At 39.8% G+C, this 20,585-nt stretch overlaps 2 protein-coding genes across 3 annotated transcripts in view; both read left to right on the top strand.

The window, feature by feature from the left end:
- Positions 1-20,585, top strand: part of WDR43 (WD repeat domain 43) — a 259,278-nt gene that overhangs the window by 135,678 nt on the left and 103,015 nt on the right. The gene's annotated exons all lie outside the window — the stretch shown is intronic.
- Positions 1-20,585, top strand: part of SPDYA (speedy/RINGO cell cycle regulator family member A) — a 34,795-nt gene that overhangs the window by 13,123 nt on the left and 1,087 nt on the right. For both annotated transcript variants that reach the window (XM_001102756.5, XM_015112005.3), the window contains exons 4-5: positions 538-709; positions 10,480-10,777. In XM_001102756.5, the coding sequence (XP_001102756.1) occupies positions 538-709; positions 10,480-10,777 (470 nt within the window). The remainder of the gene's footprint in view (positions 1-537; positions 710-10,479; positions 10,778-20,585) is intronic.

Raw genomic sequence — 20,585 nt, 5'->3', positions numbered from 1 at the left:
CCTGGTCCCCATCAAGTATTTAGCAGAATACTGAGTTTCATATGTGTATAAGAAAATTACCTGAATCTGGGGAAAGATGTTAAGAAAAGGTTAGGAAGAATACTGCCTAACATTCACATAGGGCTGCAAATAGTGGCTGTTCCCACCAGCCAGGCTGAAAAGATTCATAATTCATGGATCTTTGAGAAGAGTATTCAGGAAGGTCTTGCTTCAGTAGTGAGGAATAACTAGCCCCAGACTGAACATTGTTCCAGATCCACCTAAAAAATCATAAAAGCAACATCTGAAAGAATCAAACTATTTCAAAGTAATTTTAACTGCATCCCAGAACAAAGCTCAAGATTTGTAGGAATAAGAAATACCTAGAACCCAACAAGGTAAAATTAACTGAATCTCTATTTTTGAACTGCATTTCTTTAAGTAACGTTAAACACCTTTCATGTGTTTATAAGCCATTTTTATGTCTTTTGGTGTGTGTGAACTACCTGTTTCTGTCCTTTACCCATTTCTTTTTTGGGTTGTGATCTTCTTTGTTAGGTATCTGGCTAATACAGTTGAAGAAGATGAAGAAGAAACCAAGTATGAAATTTTTCCATGGGCTTTAGGGAAAAACTGGAGAAAATTGTTCCCTAATTTCTTAAAGTTAAGGGACCAGCTCTGGGATAGAATTGACTATAGGGCTATTGTAAGCAGGCGATGTTGTGAGGAGGTAAGAATTTTAAAAAAACTTTACATATGTAATTTTTGTTTTCTGTTTATCTAATTATCCTTGTTTTTTAAATGTGCTTCTAATGTTTTGGTATTCTGGGTTTTTTTTTTTTTTTTAATATGTAGAGTAGACCATTGATCATTGCCATGAATACAACTTGTGTATTACAATGTTGCTGTCTTGTTATCACCATAACTAAAAACTGTCATCCAGGTAAGCCGTGCTCACGGCTGTAGTCCCAGCACTTTGGGAGGCTGAGGCAGGTGGATCTCCTGAGGTCAGGAGTTTGAGACCAGCCTGGCCAATATGGTGAAACCCCATCTCTACTAAAAATACAAAAATTAGGCTGGGTGCAGTGGCTCATGCCTGTAATCCCAGCACTTTGGGAGGCCGAGGCGGGCAGATAACGAGGTCAGGAGATTGAGACCATCTTGACTAACATAGTGAAACCCCGTCTCTACTAAAAATGCAAAAAAATTAGCCGAGCGTGGTGGCGGACACCTGTAGTCCCACCTACTCGGGAGGCTGAGGCAGGAGAATGGTGTAAACCCAGGAGGCGGAGCTTACAGTGAGCATAGATTGCACCACTGCACTCCAGCCTGGGCGACAGAGTGAGACTCTGTCTCAAAAAAGAAAAAGAAAAAGAAAAATACAAAAATTAGCCAAATGGGGTGGCCGATGCCTGTAATCCCAGCTACTTGGGAGGCTGAGGCAGGAGAATCACTTAAACCCAGGAGGCGGAGGTTGCGGTAAGCTGAGATGGTCCACTGTACTCCAGCCTGGGCAACAGAGCAAGACTCCATCTCAAAAACAAACAAACAAAAAATTGTTATTTCTATTTTTCAGAGCAGCCTACTTCTATAGTACGTACTTTTTTTTTTTTTTTTTTTTTTGAGACAGAGTCTCGCTCTTTCGCCCAGGCTGGAGTGCAGTGCTGCAATCTCAGCTCACTGCAACCTCCGTCTCCCGGGTTCACACCATTCTCCTGCCTCAGCCTCCCGAGTAGCTGGGACTACAGGCACCCGCCACCATGCCCGGCTAATGTTTTGTATTTTTAGTAGAGACAGGGTTTCACCATGTTAGCCAGGATGGTCTCGATCTCCTGACCTCGTGATCCACCTGCCTCAGCCTCCCAAAGTGCTGGGATTACAGGCGTGAGCCACCACGCCCGGCTTATAGTAAGTGCTTTTATTTTAGTGTATTTCTTCTGTCTAAAGGATCATCAATATATTGAAAAAGGGTGATATGAACAGACCAAAATATCTTATTTAGGATTAGAATAACACTGGAGTTGAATAACAATTTCTGCTCAATAAAGTATGTGAAATTTCAGGTTCCCAAAATTGAAACACTATTTAACATGTGTATTAAATGGTATACAATTTAAATTTTTTTTTAAATCATAACTCTTTTCACATAGAATATATTGTTTCCTTGATGCTAAATCTTATTAGGATAAATCAGCAGGACACTAAAAATTTAATAATCAAGTTATTTTATCAGATGTTCTGATTTTTTTTTTTTTTTTTTTTTTTTTTTTGAGACGAAGTCTCGCTCTGTCGCCCAGGCTGGAGTGCAGTGGCCGGATCTCAGCTCACTGCAAGCTCCGCCTCCCGGGTTTACGCCATTCTCCTGCCTCAGCCTCCCGAGTAGCTGGAACTACAGGCGCCCGCCACCTCGCCCGGCTAGTTTTTTGTATTTTTTAGTAGAGACGGGGTTTCACTGTGTTAGCCAAGATGGTCTCGATCTCCTGACCTCGTGATCCGCCCGTCTCGGCCTCCCAAAGTGCTGGGATTACAGGCTTGAGCCACCACGCCCGGCCAAATGTTCTGATTTTTAATAAAGTCAATATTTCAAACTACAGAAAAATTCTAGAGTAGAAAATTAAATGGAAAGCAGTGGTCACTGTAAGCTGTAGTATTAGTTCAGAAAAATATGATAAATGTGGGCTAGTTTATATACTTGCAAATCTTAAAATTTGATAGAATTAACTTACTCATTAATATACATTGACTTAGTGAGCACTTAGTAAGTATCTACCAGAAACTATATTATTTCTTTTAATTTAAAAATGGCAGCCAGGCATGGTAGCTCACATCTGTAATCCCAGCACTTTTGGAGGCTAAGGTGGCCTGGATCGCTTGAGTCAGGAGTTCAAGACCAGCCTGGGTAACATGGCAAAACACCATCTCCACAAAAAATACAAAAAATTACGTAGGTGTGGTGGTGCACACTTGTAGTTCTAGCTACTTGAGAGGCTGTGGTGTGAGAATCACCTGAGCCCAGGAGATTCAGGCTGCAGTGAGCCATGATTATGCCACTGCACTCCAGCCTCAGCAACAGAGCAAGACCCTGTCCCAAAAAATAAAAATAAAAAAGGCTTGAACAATAATAGCAGTATTACATCTATTAATTACAGGCAATAGGGATATGAATGTTTGTTATATTATTCCTAATGCTTTTTCATAATTTTAAAATTTAGCAACATTTAAAAAAATATTAATGGAACTTATTTTTCCTCTTCAAAAAGGTCACCTTATTTAAATGAATTTAATTCCATTATCCTTATCACAATACTTTGTTTCTTTCTGTAGCACTGAATAAAATTTGTAATTATTTATTTGCTTATCTATTGTCTAAACAATAAACTGTAAATGTAATGAAGTGAAAAATCTAGTACACTTCTAATATCTCCCATCTCTGTCCTCACACTTCAATTACAACAATCACGCATTATTCTCTTTTACTGAGAAAACAGAAGCAGAACAGACTGTCCACATGCTCACATCTTATCGTCCATCCTACCTACATGCATACCCCTATATTCTGCCTTCCCTTTGTTATTGTGAAAGAATGATCTTTGCTCCTATCCCAGTCCATTCCCTCTACTTGTGCACTAGATCTCATTTTTTCTTGCTTTCTCAAGGACATCACATTCCAGTAATTGTCCCCTTTCCAGCATTTCACATTTTTTATTTTATTGGATCACTGCCATCAGAATATAGAATTGCTCTAAGATATCCATCAATAAAAATAAAAACGAAAACTTTATCCCCCAGCTACCACTACATTTCTCTGCTTTGCCTTCCTTATAACTAAACTCCTTGAAGAATTGCTTGTATTCTGTCTCTACTTCTGTTCTTTCCATTCTCTTTGAACCTGTTATATAAAGTCTTTTTTCCCTCATTCTGTAGAAACTTGTCAGGCCACCAAATATCTCTATATGGCCAAATCCCAAGGTTAATTTGTAGTCCTCAATCTACTCAATATAGCAGCATTTGACACTATCCCTCATTTCTTCCTGAAACACTGTTTTCACTTGGTTTTGAGGATACCAGGTTTTTTTCAGTCACTTTTGCCAGTTCCTTTTTACCTCACCAACTTCATTAGAGTGCCCCAGGGCTGACTTAGGATCTCTTCTCCTTTCTATTGGTATTAACTTATTAGGTGACCCCATTCACTCTCAAGGCTTTAACACTAACAACTAATAATTTCTTCCAATTCCAGATCTGCATACCAAATCGCCTGTTGATATTTTTTGTCTAATTGATACCTCAAACTTAACATGCCTAAAATTGAACTCCTGACTCCTTGACACAGACCTCCAGATCTGCTCCTCCTGCAGTCTTCCACATATTCATAAGTAGCAACTCTATCATTTTAGTTGCTCGGGCCAAAACAATTATTTCCATTTACCCTTCTTTTTCTTATATTTGTACCTTGAAAAAATATCCAGCATCCTACCATTTCTCACCACCTCCACCACTAATAGTGTACTTTTAAATTGTCACCTCTTGCCTCAATTACTGGCATAAGTTTCCAAATAGTCTCTCCACCCCCCACCTTTTTTTAAAAAAAAAAAAGACAGGGTCTTACTCTGTTACCCAGGCAGTGGTGTGATCATGGCTCACTGCAGCCTTAACCTCCTAGACTCAAGTGATCTCCTGCCTTAGCCTCCCAAGTAGCTGAGACTACAGGCATGTGCCACCATGCCCAGCCAATTTATTTTTGGTAGAGATGGGGTCTCGCTATGTTGCCCAGGCTGGTCTCAAACTCCTGTGCCCAAGCAATCCTCCCACCTTGGCCTCCCAAAGTGCTGGGATTGCAGGTGTGAGCCACCATATGCAGCTATAATCTATTCTTCATACAGCTGCCAGAGTAATTTTTTTTTTTTTTTTTTTTTTTTTTAGGTAAGTCAAATCATGACTTCTCTATTCAAAAGCCTCCAGTATCTTCCAGCCATACATAGGGTAAAAGACAAAGTCCCTGTCATGGTCCAACATGGTCTATCAGCCCTCCTCTCTTATCTCTTTGATTTCATCTCAAATCTTTGCTCTTCCATTCAAGCTACACCAGCCTCCTTACCTCAAAGATACCAGTTACACTCCCATCTCATGGTCTTTGCACTTACTATTCCCATAACCTAGAATATTGTTCCCCAGATATCAGTATGCTTCACTTCCTAACTACATTCAGGATTCTGCTTAAATGTCACCTCAGAGAGACCTCTCCTTATCACCTTATATAGAGTAGTATCTCCCTCCATGGAATAGAAGTGCCCTCACAATTATGTTCAATTGAATTTTGACAAGGGTACCAAGAAAATTCAATGGGGAAAGTGTAGTCTTTTCAACAAATGGTGCTGGGACGACTGGATATCTACATGCAAAAGAATGAAGCTGAACCTCTGGTTCATACCATATATAAAAATTAACTCAAAATGGATCAAAGACCTAAATGTAAAACCTAAAACCACAAAACTCTTAGAAGAAAACATAGGGATAAGTCTTCATGACCTTGAATTAGGTTTCTTAGAGATGATACCAAAAGTAACAAGTAACAAAAGAAGATATAAAATAGACATCATCAAAATTAAAACCTTTTGTCCTTCAAAGGATACCAAGTGAAGAGATAACCTACAAAATGAAAAAAAATGTTTTTGCAAGTCATCTATTTGATAAGCGTCTTGTATCTAGAAATATAAAGAGCTTTACAACTTAACAATAAAAAGACAATCAATTTAAAAAATGGGCAAAGAATCCAAATAGACATTTCTCCAAAGTATGCAAATTGCTAACACACACACACACACACTTGAAAAGATGTTCAACATCATTAGCTGTCAGGAATTGCAAATCAAAAGCACCATGAGATATTACTTCACACCCACTATGATGGCTATAAACAAAAATAAAAGTATTGGAGAGGATGTGGAGATACTGGAACACTCATACATTTCTTATGGAAATGTAAAATGGGGAAGTTGCTTTGCATAACAGTCTGACAATTCCTCACAAGGCTAACATAAAGTTACCATATGACCCAGAAAGTCTAGTCCTAGCTATATATGCCAAAAGATAAAAACAAAACTATGTCCACATAAAAAACTTTAACATGAATGTTCATAGCATTATTCATAATAGCCAAAGTAGAAACAACATAATGTCCATCGGCTGATAGAATGGATAAACAAAATAAGGTATATCCCTACAATGAAATATTACTTGGCAATTAAAAGGAATGAAGTACCTGGTACAAACTACAATGCAGGTAACCTTGAAAAGATTATGCTACATAAAAGAAGCCTGTCACAAAGGACAACATATTGTATGATTCAATTTATATGAAAGGTCCAGAATAGACAAATTCAGAGACAGAAAGTAGATTAGTAGTTACTATGGGCGACAGAAAGGAGAAAATGGAGTGTGATTGCTTTATTTATAGAGTGATGTAAATATTTCAAAATCGAGTGTGGTTATGGTTGCTCAACTCTGAATATATTGAATATCATTGAATTGTACATTTCAATTGGGTGAATTGTAAGGTATTTTAATTACATTTCAAAGCTGTTAAAATTAAAAGTAGTTCCTCCTACTATTACTCTGTATTCCCTTTCTCAGTCCCAATTTTCCTCATAGCACTCAACCATCATATAACAGACTCCTTTTTACTTATTTATCTTGCTAACAAACTTCCTCCCACTAAAATACAGATTCCAAGAGAGCAGGATCTTTGTTTTGCTTTTGTTTGTTTGTTTTGTTTTGTTTTTGTTTTTGAGACAAGGTCTCATTCTGTTACCCAGGCTGCAGGCTACAGTGTGCAATCATAGCTCACTGCAACCTTGAACTCTTGGGCTCAAGCAATCCTCCCACCTTGGCCTCCCAAAGTTCTGGGATTACAGATGTGAGCCACAGTGCCTGACCCTATTTTGGTTTTTTTTGTTTGTTTGTTTGTTTTTAGACAGAGTTACATTCTGTCACGCAGGCCGGAGTGCAGTGGCGCAATCTCGGCTCACTGCAACCTCCACCTCCTGGGTTCAAGCAATTCTCCTGCCTCAGTCTCCCAAGTAGCTAGGATTATAGCTGGGATTACAGGCATGCACCACTACGCCCAGCTATTTTGTATTTTTAGTAGAGACAGGGTTTTCACCATGGTGGCCAGGCTGGTCTCAAACTCCTGATCTCAAGTGATCCACCTGCCTCAGCCTCCCAAAGTGCTGGATTACAGGCATGAGTACCCAGCCTTATTTTGTTCTTATCCTATCTCCAGAGCCTAGAACAGTGCCTGGCACATAGTGGGTAGTCAATAAATATTTGTTGACTGATCAAATGAATAGAACTTCCAATTCTGTTTCATACCTTCTTATCCATGAAATAGGGAAACAATAAACTATAATTATTCACTGAGCTCACTTTGCACTGCCCCTTACTCCAGTGGCAGATAGAGAAGCTGTTTTTTGGCTGTTCCAACAAGGTACATTTGAATCATGTTGGAGTATAGAAAAGGTAACTGCCTAGTAGATTTTATCGTGTTCTGTTAAGTATTCACTGGACAACTACTTTATCAATAACACACCAAGTTCAGTGCCCTGGGAGTTTATTGTAAAGAAGTATTATTTCACCCCATTCCCATTCCTGAAGTAGCAAGACATACTGTTGAAAATTTAACTATTCTATACATTTGTTACTGAAAGCCTAGCATACTGCCAAATGAAACATTTCTTTAGTCTCATATCCTAAAATAACCTCAAGTTAGGATAGTAGCTACAAACTAGCTTACAATAATAATACTTTACATTTGCATAGTACTTTACAAATTATGACTTTTCCCAGAAATTATCACACAAATAGCTGTGAGGGTGGTGGCATCCCCATTTCACAGCTAATGAAACTGAGGACCAAAGAGGCTGGGATTTACTCAAAATCACAGAAGTGGCAGATCCAGAACATCTAATGACTTCCTAGTGTTCTCTTTTTTCTGTGACATCTAGCCTCCATATAAGCTTCTCATATTGGTTAGTTTAGAAAATGCATTTATATCTTGTCTTGGGAATTAAATAGCCTCAGTATTCTCTCCGTTTCACAGATGCAAAAACTGTGGCTTAGTAAGATTGTGATTTGTCCATAGCCATGAAGTTAATAAGTAGCAGACCCAACGTACTTAAACTTAGTGCTCTTTGCATTATACACCACTGACATAAGAAAGAACAAGTGCTGTCTTTTCAAATAATGAGTTTTGTAATTTGTCTCTTTTATTTTTTTAATCTTGGCTGCAAAGAAGCTAACAGCCAGGTATTATCCTTGACCACATCGACTCTATTACATTTTATTACTGGCATGTCTGCTTTCCCCTTTTAGTCGAAATTTCCCTTTTGGGTCTAAATTCAATGAAATTTTTCCCCCTTTTTTGTCAGCTGCCTCATTCTTTTTTGGAAAGAGATGAGGTGTGATTAAATTGGAAAATATATGTAGGGCTTCTCCAGAAAAGAGTGGACTATTTCTTTGTTTATTCTGATTTTTATCTTCTTACCTGATGATCTTATCAACAACTCCTTTGAGGTGGGATTTTATTACATTGGTGATGGCTTAATTTCTAAACTGGTTCACACATTAGGGAGGATGCCTATCAAATGAGAGAGTTAGACTACACTTCCAGCCCCTTTCATGCATCATGGAGGGTAGCAATTTAATTAAGAAGTTTTTCTCTATTCCAGTTAATATTTTGGCCAAGATGCCACAATATCATCATAGCTGAGTTCTTCACTATCTATTACTTGATTCCAGATTAGGAATTTAGAAAGCAATGAGATAAGTAGTGTGTTTTGATAGAATAATCCAATGACAGTATGCAGAAGAGATCCAATATAGGGAATGTATTGGAAACTGCTAAACTTGCTATAGCGGGAAACAAGGGTGTGACGAAAATTGATAGCAGTGCTGAAGAAAATGAAACACATGTTAGAAATGTTAAAAAATTATAATTATCATTACCTAGTGACCAGTTGGATATAGGGTACATGGGAGAAGGAACTGTCAGTTTCAAATCTATATAACAGGAAGAGTAATGGGTTCCATAATGGAAATAAGGAAGGCTACAGAAGCAAACTGGATTCTTTGGGGAGATAAAGGAATTTGGTATATAGACATGAATTTAAGGCAGTAACTGGATGTAATTAAATGAATGGTCAACAGGTATGGTAAAAGTCATTACATATAAATGATGCTTAGAGTATTTAAGAGATTCAAGGTGAAAGTAATATTAATACTTTTAAAGAACTTTCCAGGCACTGTTCTAAGTATTGCCCATGTATTAACTCTCACAATTCTTAGATCTAGCTAGGTAATCCCAGATAAGAAACTAAGGAACAGAGAGGTTAAGTGACTTCTCCAAGGACACACAATAATTAAAGCAGCACTCCAGTATTCAAACCAAGGCAGTCTGACTCCAGAGTCAGTGCTTTTTTTTTGTTTTGTTTTGTTTTTAAATTTTTTATGCCTATATCTGTCTCCTCCCCATTCCTCCCCATTCTCCTCCCTGACAGAGAGAGGAGAAGCTGACTGGGTTGGTTTTGAAAGTCAGTGCTTTTAACACCTATACTTTACTACCTCTTGAGATCACAGAGAGGGAGAGTATATACACAGAAAAACAGAGGGCCAAGTATCAAATTTTAGGAACACTGTTGCCCAGGCTGGGTTTCGAACTCCTCAGCTCAAGCAATCCACCTGCCTCAGCCTTCTAAAGTGTTGGGATTACAGGCGTGAGCCACCGCACCCATTCCCATCTTTGCTATTTTATTTTTCCTTTTTTTTTTTTTTTTTTTTTTTTTTGAGATGGAGTCTCGCTCTGTCGCCCAGGCTAGAGTGCAGTGGGGTGATCTCTGCCCACTGCAAGCTCCACCTCCCAGGTTCATGCCACTCTCCTGCCTCAGCCTCCCAAGTAGCTGGGACTACAGGCACTCGCAACCACGCCCGGCTAATTTTTTTTTTGTATTTTTAGTAGAGATGGGGTTTCACCGTGTTAGCCAGGATGGTCTTGATCGCCTGACCTCATGATCTGCCTGCCTTGGCCTCCCAAAATGCTGGGATTACAGGCGTGAGCCACCGTGCCTGGCCAATTAATTGTTTTTTAACCCAATACATTCCAAAGTTAAGAATTACATATTGTTTTGGAGTAACTGTATTATCTTTCCCAAACTTAGAATATTCAGAATTGAAAAATAAATACCCCAATAACCTGGAAGGTTGCTTCAGTCCTATTTCCTGTTTAAAATAATTTACTTTGTCGATTATTGTCTTAAAGATCCAAGCAATGAGTCACTTTTTAGTGATGATCCTCCCAGCCTTATCTGGAAGTGTTTTGTTTTATAAATCAGCAATTTGGATTTTTATCTTCACTTTAGAGACAGTTGTTCTTGAGTTATAATTTTTGAACTCAATTTTAGTAAATTTTGAAATATTACTAAAATTCTAAAAGTAAGCTTTCCATTATAGGTTATGGCCATTGCACCAACCCATTATATCTGGCAAAGAGAACGCTCTGTTCATCACAGTGGAGCTGTCAGAAACTACAACAGAGATGAAGTTCAGCTGCCCCGGGGACCTAGTGCCACACCAGTAGATTGTTCACTCTGTGGTAAAAAAAGAAGATATGTTAGACTGGGATTGTCTTCATCATCATCTTTATCCAGTCATACATCAGGGGTGACAGAAAAACATTCTCAGGAATCATACAACTCACTGTCAATGGACATAATAGATGATCCTTCTCAAGCTTATACCAGTTCTCAAGGTATGATTTAGTAATATGCCAGAATTAGATTTATGCATATTGTTTACTGAGCTCTAGTCAGTCCTTGCTGGCAGGGATACATGATAATTTATATACTTCAACAATATGAGTTAAATTAATCTTGAAACTTTCTCCCCTTTCAGTTACTTTTTGTCTTGTGTCCATATCTGTTTTGTGGTGACCCAACTAAACAGATTTTTAATGTGACCTATGTTAAGTTGAAAACTAATGCACCATAAGCCTCAGTATTTTAAGAGCCTGAATCATTTTTTTGAAATGTTTATTTTGTTCAAAAGGGTTTCAAGAAGAAAATAAATTTACTTGTAATCTCACCTTCCAACTATTGGTTTCCTTCTGTATACTTTTCTAACAAAATTAGAACCATACTATATCCAGGCTTGCTTTTTTCATTTATCACAAAGTATTTTCCTATGTCATTACTGAGTCCTCCAAAACCAGTTTCTTTTTTTTTTTTTTGAAACAGAGTCTGACTCTGTTGCCCAGGCTGGAGTGCAGTGGGACAATCTCTGCTCACCGCAGCCTCCACCTCCCGGATTTGGCTGATTCTCATGCCTCAGCCTCCTAAGTATCTCGGATTATAGACATGTGCCACCATGCCCAGATAGTTTTTGTGTTTTTAGTAGTGAAGGGTTTCACCATGTTGGCCAGGCTGGTCTCGAACTCCTGGCCTCAAGTGATCTGTCTTTCTCGGCCTCCTAAAATGCTGGGATTATGGGCGTGAGCTACCGCACCCAGCCGAAAACCTGATTTTAAATTCTGATGTGGTATAAGTACCATAATTTCTTCATATATTTCATTTTGTTGGGATTTAAGTGGCTTTCAGCAATAGTGTATTAATTAGAAAAGAATCTTATTAGCTGGAAAAAATACAACTGCACCATAATTTCATTCAAATTATTTTATATATAGTATTATCTGACATTTATTTTCTAGAAATGTCTAGAAATAGCACTAGAATAATATTCTACTACTATCAGTGATCCTTTCTACTTACAAAGCCTTCCAGATTTTCACCCATCTCAAGACAGGGCGGACAGATTTTTCATGGTCCTTTCTAATTCTATCATGAGAAATTAACACACCTGCATTATTTCAGAATTTTACCTATTTGTTTTTACCACAAAGAGATTAATAGTGGCTACTGAAGCTTTACTAAGGGAGAAACTAGACCATAAGATTCTTGAAGGTAGGGGTTATGCCTCAGTCATTGTTCTATTTCTTGACCATAGTAATCACTCAACAAATTTGCACTGCAGTATATAGTCTCTTCCTTTTCAACATCTTCAGGCATATCTTTTATTATGCTGAGGCAAGAGGATCACTTGAGGCCAGGAGTTTGAGACCATCCTGGGAAACACAGCAAGACCCCATCTATTTAAAAAAATTGTCTTTTAGCATCCTTCCTCTCCCAGCTTCCTTTACTCTTTGATCCTTATAATAGGTAAGCTTTACTGAATGTTTACAATGTCCAAGGCAATATATAATGCATTTTGTATTCATAATATCATTTAATATTCACAGCCAACTTTAGGGTGAATACTATACCTCCACTCAGCAGATAAGGAAACTAAAGCTTAGAGAAGTTAAATAATTTGCCCAAGGAGCTGGAGTGACATGTGAACCCAGGTCTCTGACTCAAAACTAGAGCCTGAATTCCTAAATATTATGGTCTACTGCCCTTTTGATGCAATCCTGCCATTGGCAGTGAAAATAAGCTGCCACAGAAGCCTTCTAGCCAACTACTAAGGAAGTGGCGAAAGCATTAAGAACCAAGTCCCTGCTGAAAGGCTACATGAAGTGAGCTGGGAGAGAGTTCCAAGAATTTGAACAGATATTTACAGAAAGCAAAAGAGAAGCAGTTATACGTATTTTATTCCGACCAACCACTGTAGATATCAACGGTAATAACCCTCCATAGTATAGGCCTTGACATCTCAACAGGAAATTTGAGTGCACCCAGGGAAGAGGGGGCTCTGCCAGTCAGTATACTTTGGAGAAAAAATAAAGGTCTTTGAGGGATTGTGGATGAAAAGTGGGGTATTAACTTAGGGGAGTTGTAGAAGGAACTGTGTGCTTTCATCCTTTAACTGGGTGAAAGCCATGATTTAGGATTTATAGGTCCTATACAGGAAGGAACAAATATTTACCCAAAGCCATTTTATTCTGAGTATTAACCCATGGTTAACTGTAAAACTCTTTGTTTCAGGATGTCAGAGGGTAAGCAATACAAAGGAAAATTGATTGTACACATATTTTACCGGTAAAAATATACATTCATTTTCCTCCTATAGTTTTAATGGAGAGTGAGCTCATTGGAAGTAGAGGGGAGAGTGCAGGATAATAGGGACACACGATGCTACAGGAGTGGGATGAGTCTCTCACTGCCTAAACCGCTGCTGAGTTAGTGACCTCTACTAGCAAACTTTTCTTCCTCCAGTCCACCTAAGGTTGGAATCATCTGATAGTATGTGGTTGCAAAAAACTGAATTCAGCATTCTCCAAGAAAGACACAAAAAGTTTATGCTCTGCTTTAGACTTCTGTGCTAAACTTAGCATAGATGGTGATCAGTGCTTCCATCTTTCTTTCAAACACAAGCAAGCAACTCCTCAATTTGCAGGTAAAGACATATTTTCCTACCTTAAAATATTTTTTGTCAAAACAACACATTTAAATAAAAGTTTTAGATAAACATGTTTATGACATTTATTAAGAACAAACTGTTTTTCAATTTGACAAGGTGGGGTAAAAATACTGTCAAAAATTTGACTTTTGGGGCTGGACACGGTGGCTCGTGCCTGTAATCCCAGCACTTTGGGAGGCCAAGAGGGGGCAGATCACCTGAGGTCAGGAGTTCTAGACTAGCCTGGCCAACATGGTAAAACCCTGTCTCTACTAAAAATACAAAAATTAGCTGGGCGTGGTGGTGCATGCCTGTAATCCCAGCTACTCGGGAGGCTGAGGCAGGAGAATCACTTGAACCTGGGAGGTGAGGTTGCAGTGAGCTGAGATGCTGCCACTGTACTCCAGCCTGTGTGAAAAGAGCAAAACTTTGTCTCAAAAAAAAAAAATAATAATAATTTTTAAAAATGACTTTTGGGAAGGATAGAGGAAGCATTCTTTTTTTTTTTAGGTGAAACATTCTTTACATATTTATATACATGACAATCACCAATCACATGCTAGATACTTAATCTCATTTAACACCCAACCCCCTAAGAAATCTTGAAGTGGCCTTATTATATTCATTTTACTGATGAAAAAATAAACTCAGAAAAGTCACACCATTACCAGGTAAAACAATAACAGAAACAAGATGGGAACCCAGTTCTATCTGAATATGTAACATATTTTTATAATAACTAAACTACAATTGTTTCTCCTGACCGTATGCTGTTGTAAGCTTTATGATGCCTGGGCTGGTCCATGTGAAACATAGATATATATTATGTATTATCTGAGGACCCATGAGATTTTAAAGCAAAGTCAAGGGAAAAAATATATACCAAGCTTTAGCCCTGGATCATATAGAGAGGCATGTAACATTCCAACTGTTAAATAATCTAAAAACCAAATAATTTTTCCTCAGAAATAAACCATTCTTTGAATTTTCTTATTTTTGTCATTACCACTGTTCTAGTCATCCAGGTTTAAAATTCTTACACTTAATGAAGGCATAATTAGGGCATATAAGTTAATAATGTGATAAGGGCTATGCAAAGTATATGATCAACATTGAGGAACACAAAAGATTTCAGAATTCTGTGGGGTGAGAGGTTTGGTGAAGGTTTTTCAAAGTAAGATATTAGCTGGGCATTGACTGAGTCCTGTTTTGCCCAGAGAATTAAGGGAAGGGTCTTCTGAATAGCAGACAGAAGTTTGAAAATACAGCTGGTCCTTGACTTACCTATGGTTGCTATACGCATTCAGTGGAAAGCTGTATCATGGTCTCTCTTGATGCTGGGCAGAGGCAGTGAGCTAGCTGCAGCTTCCAGGCAGCCATGAAATCATGAGAGTAAACAACTAATTTTTGACAGTGTACTGTATTGCCAGATGATGCTGCCCAACTGTAGCCTAATGTAAGTGTTCTGAGCACATTAAGGTAGGCTAGGCTAAGCTGTGATGTTTGGTGGTTAGCTGTATTACATGCATCTTTTTAAAAATATTTTTTGCCGGGCGCAGTGGCTCACCTGTGTAATCCCAACACTTTGGGAGGCCGAGGCAGACGGATCACCTGAGGTCAGGAGTTCGAGACCAAACTGACCAATATGGTAAAATCTACTAAAAATACAAAATTTAGCTGGGCGTGGTGGCGGGCGCCTGTAGTCCCAGCTACTCGGGAGGCTGAGACAGGAGAACTGCTTGAACCCAGGAGGCAGAGGTTGCAGTGAGCCAAAATCATGCCCCTGCACTCCAGCCAGGGCAACAGAGTGAGACTCCATCTCAAAAAAGAAAAAAATAAAATAAAAATATGTTTTAAAAATAGAGATGGGGTCTCACTACGTTGCGCAGGCTGGTCATGAACTCCTGGCCTTAAACAATCCTCCACCTCTGCCTCCCAAAGTGCTGGGATTACAAGTGTGAGCTACTGTGCCCAGCCAAATGCTTTTTTTCCCCACCAGACAGGATCTTGCTCTGTCACCTGGGCTAGAGTGTAGTCATGTGATCATGGCTCACTGTAGCCTCAACCTCCTCTGATTCAAGTGATCCTCCTACCTCAGCCTCCTGAGTAGCTGGCACTACAGGCATGTGCCACCATGCCCAGCTTTTTCTTTTTTTTTTTTTTTTTGTAGAAACTTCCTATGTTGCCCAGACTGGTGCTGGTCTCAGACTCCTGACCTCAAGCAATCCTCCCACCTTGGCCTCTCAAAGTGCTGGGGTTACAGATGTAAATCACTGCACCTGGCCCAAATGCATTTTTTACTTAATGATATCTTCAAGTCACAAGTGTTTGTTGGGACATAACCCCATTATAAGTCAAAAAGTCTCGATATATACATTTTCTCTCTGCATCCAATGAATTACTAGCTTATCTGGTTCTTCTTTCATAATATTTTGTTTGTTTCTTTGTTTGTTTGAGATGGAGTTTTGCTCTTGTTGCCCAGGCTGGAGTGCAATGGTACGATCTCAGCTCACTGCAACCTCCGTCTCCCAGGTTCAGGCAATTCTTGTGCCTCAGCCTCCTCAGTAGCTGGGATTACAGGCAAGCTCCACCACACCCAGCTAATTTTTATATTTTTAGTAGAGACAGGGTTTCACTATGTTGGCCAGGCTGGTCTCGAACTCCTGACCTCAGGTGACCCACCTGTCTCAGCCTTCCAAAGTGCTGGGCTTACAGGCATGAGCCACCCCGCCCGAACTGTCTGCTCATTTTCTACTATTAATCACCTTATATATGTATTACTATGAAAGCTCTGATTTGTTTTTTTCCTCCAGTTAAATTCTCATAGACACCACTAACAGATTAACTTAAAATATCTTTTACATGACTATAGAAACTTCAGAAGTTCCTACTGCCTCTGAAAATATGAAGTTCAAAATGAAAGCCTTCCACAATCCCAGAACTATATACTACGTATACCTAAATTTCCCTCTAGAACAACCAAGTCAACAGACAAAACAATACATGATCCTTGGCTGGGCATGATGGCTCACGCCTGTAATCCCAGCACTTTGGGAGGCTGAAGCAGGCAGATCACTTGAGGTCAGGAGCTCGAGACCAGCCTGGCCAACATGGTGAAACCCTGTCTCTACTAAAAATAGAAAAATTAGCCAGGCGTGGTGGTGGTGCATGCCTGTAATTCCAGCTACTCCAGAGGCTGAGGCAGGAGAATCGCTTGAACCTGAGAGGTGGAGGTTGCAGTGAGCTGAGACTGCACCACTGCACTCCAGCCTGGGTGACAGAGCGAGATGCTGTCTCAAAAAACAAAAACATGATCCAGTGTAGGCTTAAAGATATCAGGAAACTTCTAGTGACTATTTACTGGGCATAAAAGGTAGGGCCCCTGGAAGGCATTGAGATGACAGTTTTCAGTCAGTCTCAAATATTTAGTTTACAGGACAGCCAGACGTGGACGTAGAAAACTAACATTAGAAGGTATCTGTCCCGGCCGGGCGCAGTGGCTCAAGCCTGTAATCCCAGCACTTTGGGAGGCTGAGACGGGCGGATCATGAGGTCAGGAGATCGAGACCATCCTGGCTAACACAGTGAAACGCCGTCTCTACTAAAAAAAAATACAAAAAACTAGCCGGGCGAGGTGGTGGGCGCCTGTAGTCCCAGCTACTTGGGAGGCTGAGGCAGGAGAATGGCGTAAACCCGAGAGGCGGAGCTTGCAGTGAGCTGAGATCCGGCCACTGCACTCCAGCCTGGGTGACAGAGCGAGACTCCGTCTCAACAAAAAAAAAAAAAAAAAAAAAAAGGCCGGGCGCGGTGGCTCACGCCTGTAATCCCAGCACTTTGGGAGGCCGAGTCGGGCGGATCACAAGGTCAGGAGATCGAGACCACGGTGAAACCCCGTCTCTACTAAAAATACAAAAAAAAAAATTAGCCGGGCGCGGTGGCGGGCGCCTGTAGTCCCAGCTACTCAGGAGGCTGAGGCAGGAGAATGGCGTAAACCCAGGAGGCGGAGCTTGCAGTGAGCCGAGATCGCGCCACTGCACTCCAGCCTGGGCGACAGAGCGAGACTCCGTCTCAAAAAAAAAAAAAAAAAAAAAAAAGGTATCTGTCCCATAAACCAGACTGTAAACACACTTATTGTTTGGAGGAGGGCTGAAGAAAGGGCTTAAGCTGGGCCTTGATTGACTAGAATGGACAACTACCAAAGAAAAAGAAGAGAAATAGAAGAAAACTACAAAAAAAAAAAAAAAAAAAAAAAAGGTATCTGTCCCATAAACCAGACTGTAAACACACTTATTGTTTGGAGGAGGGCTGAAGAAAGGGCTTAAGCTGGGCCTTGATTGACTAGAATGGACAACTACCAAAGAAAAAGAAGAGAAATAGAAGAAAACTACAAAAAAAAAAAAAAAAAAAAAAAGGGGGGGGTGGGGGAACTGAGGGAAAATGAATGGATACTGTTAAAAAGGTCTTATTCAATTCAACATCTACTGAGCACCATGTGCCAAACAGAAACTAAGTATTCTCCAAGAAACAGGAGTGAAGGGCAGAACTTTTCTTGGCTCTTTAAGCCAGCCCCTTCTCAAAGTAGACAACTGGGGACTGACACATAATAGGCATTCAAAGCATTAAATGAATGACATAATTTCATTACTAGCTAAATAGAAGGGTAGAAGAAAAGGGAGTATTCCATGATGGAATTAAAAAATGGACGTCAGGCCAGGCGTAGTGGCTCATGCCTGTAATCCCAGCAGTTTGGGTGGCTGAGCCAGGTGGATCACTTGAGGTCAGGAGTTTGAGATCAGCCTGGCCAACATGGTGAAACCCTATCTCTACTAAAAATACAAAAATTAGCCAGGCATGGTAGCGTGTGCCTGTAATCCCAGCTACTTGGGAGGCTAAGGCAGGAGAATTGCTTGAACCTAGGAGGCAGAGGTTGCAGTGAGCCAAGACCGTGCCATTGCACTCCAGTCTGGGCGACAGGGCGAGACTCTGTCTCAAAAAAAGCAGCACTTCAGAGCTTCTATATAGTCATGCGCTACATAATGACATTTCACTCAAGGTGGGACTGCATACAGGATGGTTTTCCTCTAAGATTATAATGGCCGGGCATGGTGGCTCACACCTGTAATCCTAGAACTTTGGGAGGCTGAGGCAGGTGGACGGATCACTTAAGGTCAGGAGTTTGAGACCAGCCTGGCTAACGTGGTGAAACCCTGTCTCCTAAAAAAATACAAAAATTAGCCGGGCATGATGGCACATGCCTGTAGTCCCAGATACTCAGGAGGCTGAGACAGGAGAATTGCTTGAACCCAGGAGGTGGAGGTTGCAGTGAGCCAAGATCGTGCCACTGCACTCCAGCCTGGGCAACAGAGCAAGACTCTGTCAAAAAAAAAAAAAAAAAAAAAAGAAAGAAAAGAAAGAGAAAAGAGAGAAAGAAAAGATTATAATGGATCTGAAAAATTCCCATCACCTACTGATATCATAGCCCTGTAGTGCAACACATTACCTTTTTTGTGTTTAGATACACACATACTTACCATTGTCTTATAAATGCCTATGGTAGTTAGTACAGTAATATTTTATCCAGGTTTGCAGTCTAGGAGCAGTAGGCTATACCATATAACTTAGGTGTGTAGTAGGCTATACCACCTCAGTTTGTGTAAGTACACTCTATAATGTTCACACAATGATGAAACTGCCTAACTATGCATTTATCAGAATGTATTGCCGCTGTTAAGCAATGTATAACTGTATCTGGAAATGTTATAAAAGCTATAAAGGCATCATTATTGTATAAATGTTCAGCTAGTTATCATACAGAAATATAACACCAGAATACTCTGCTCCTGATTCAATCACTTGTCTAAATGCAGCCAGAGTGATTTTCAAAACACAGATCTGAACATGTCACCCCTTACTTAAATTCTTCAACGGCATCCCATTTTTCTTAGGATAGACCAATTCCTTCACAGGCATATAAGAACTTGCATGGCCTCATCCCTATCTATCTATCCATCTTTTCCACTCAACCCCAGCATCACTTTTTATTCCCATTTCCCCTGCTGTAGTTAATTCCTACTTACCATTCAGGTCTCAGCTCAATTGTCACTTGCTAGAGCAAAGTCCCCCATTATGGTTACTCATAGTACCTTGTACTTCTTTGGGGGGAATTTATAACAGTTTTAGTTTTATATCTGTGTGACTATTTAATGTCAAGCTCTATCATAGACTGTAAACTCTAAAAAGGCAGAGATTTTAAAATGTTCTATGTTCTGTAATACATTATTTAATAAAAAATTTACACACATGTATAATTTTAAATACTTCTAGCCTAAGAGATAAATCTAGGAATGGTAGCATTTACCCTCCAAGGCATTACTATTTTACAGCCCATAAAAGAGGCCGGGCATGGTGGCTCTACACCTATAATCCCAGCACTTTGGGAGGTCAAGGCAGAAGGATTGCTTGAGCCTAGGAGTTTGAGACCAGCCTGGGAAACATGACAAAACCCCGTCTCTACCAAAAAACCCACAAAAATTAGCTGGGTGTGGTGGCATGTGCCTGTAGTCCAACTACATGGGAAGCTGAGGTGGGAGGCTTGCTTGATCCTGGGAGACTGAGGCTGCAATGAGCCATGATCATGCCACTGCACTGCAGCCTGGGTGACAGAATGGGAACCTGTCTCAAAAAAAAAAAAAAAAAAAAAAAAAAAAAAAACCACACACACACACAAACCAAAAACCCATAAAACATCTATATTTAAACAGCGACCTAATCACTCTAAGTCACTGTTTATCTGTAAAATATGGATAACCTGAAAGATAAGTTGTCCATAGTAAGTGAAAAACATATATAGTTTTCAAAACAATGTATGATATGTGGTAAATGCTAAATAACTGATGCCTATGAATATAAGTCCCATTTGTAATTAATTCATGTTTCTAAAATGTATTGCCCAAACTTTTTTTTTTTTGAGACGGAGTCTCGCCCTGTCACCCAGGCTGGAGTGCAGTGGCACAATCTCAGCTCACTGCAACCTTCGCCTCCCAGGTTCAAGCGATTCTCCTGCCTCAGCTTCCCAAGTAGCTGGGATTACAGTCGCCCGCCACCACAACTGGCTAATTTTTGTATTTTTAGTATTTTAGTAGAGACAGGGTTTCACCATGTTGGCC

This window comes from Macaca mulatta, chromosome 13 (assembly GCF_049350105.2).
Source record: "Macaca mulatta isolate MMU2019108-1 chromosome 13, T2T-MMU8v2.0, whole genome shotgun sequence".
NCBI classification, from domain to species: Eukaryota; Metazoa; Chordata; class Mammalia; order Primates; family Cercopithecidae; genus Macaca; species Macaca mulatta.
Note: the sequence above shows the minus strand (reverse complement) of the source record. Positions and strands in the feature narration are given on the sequence as shown.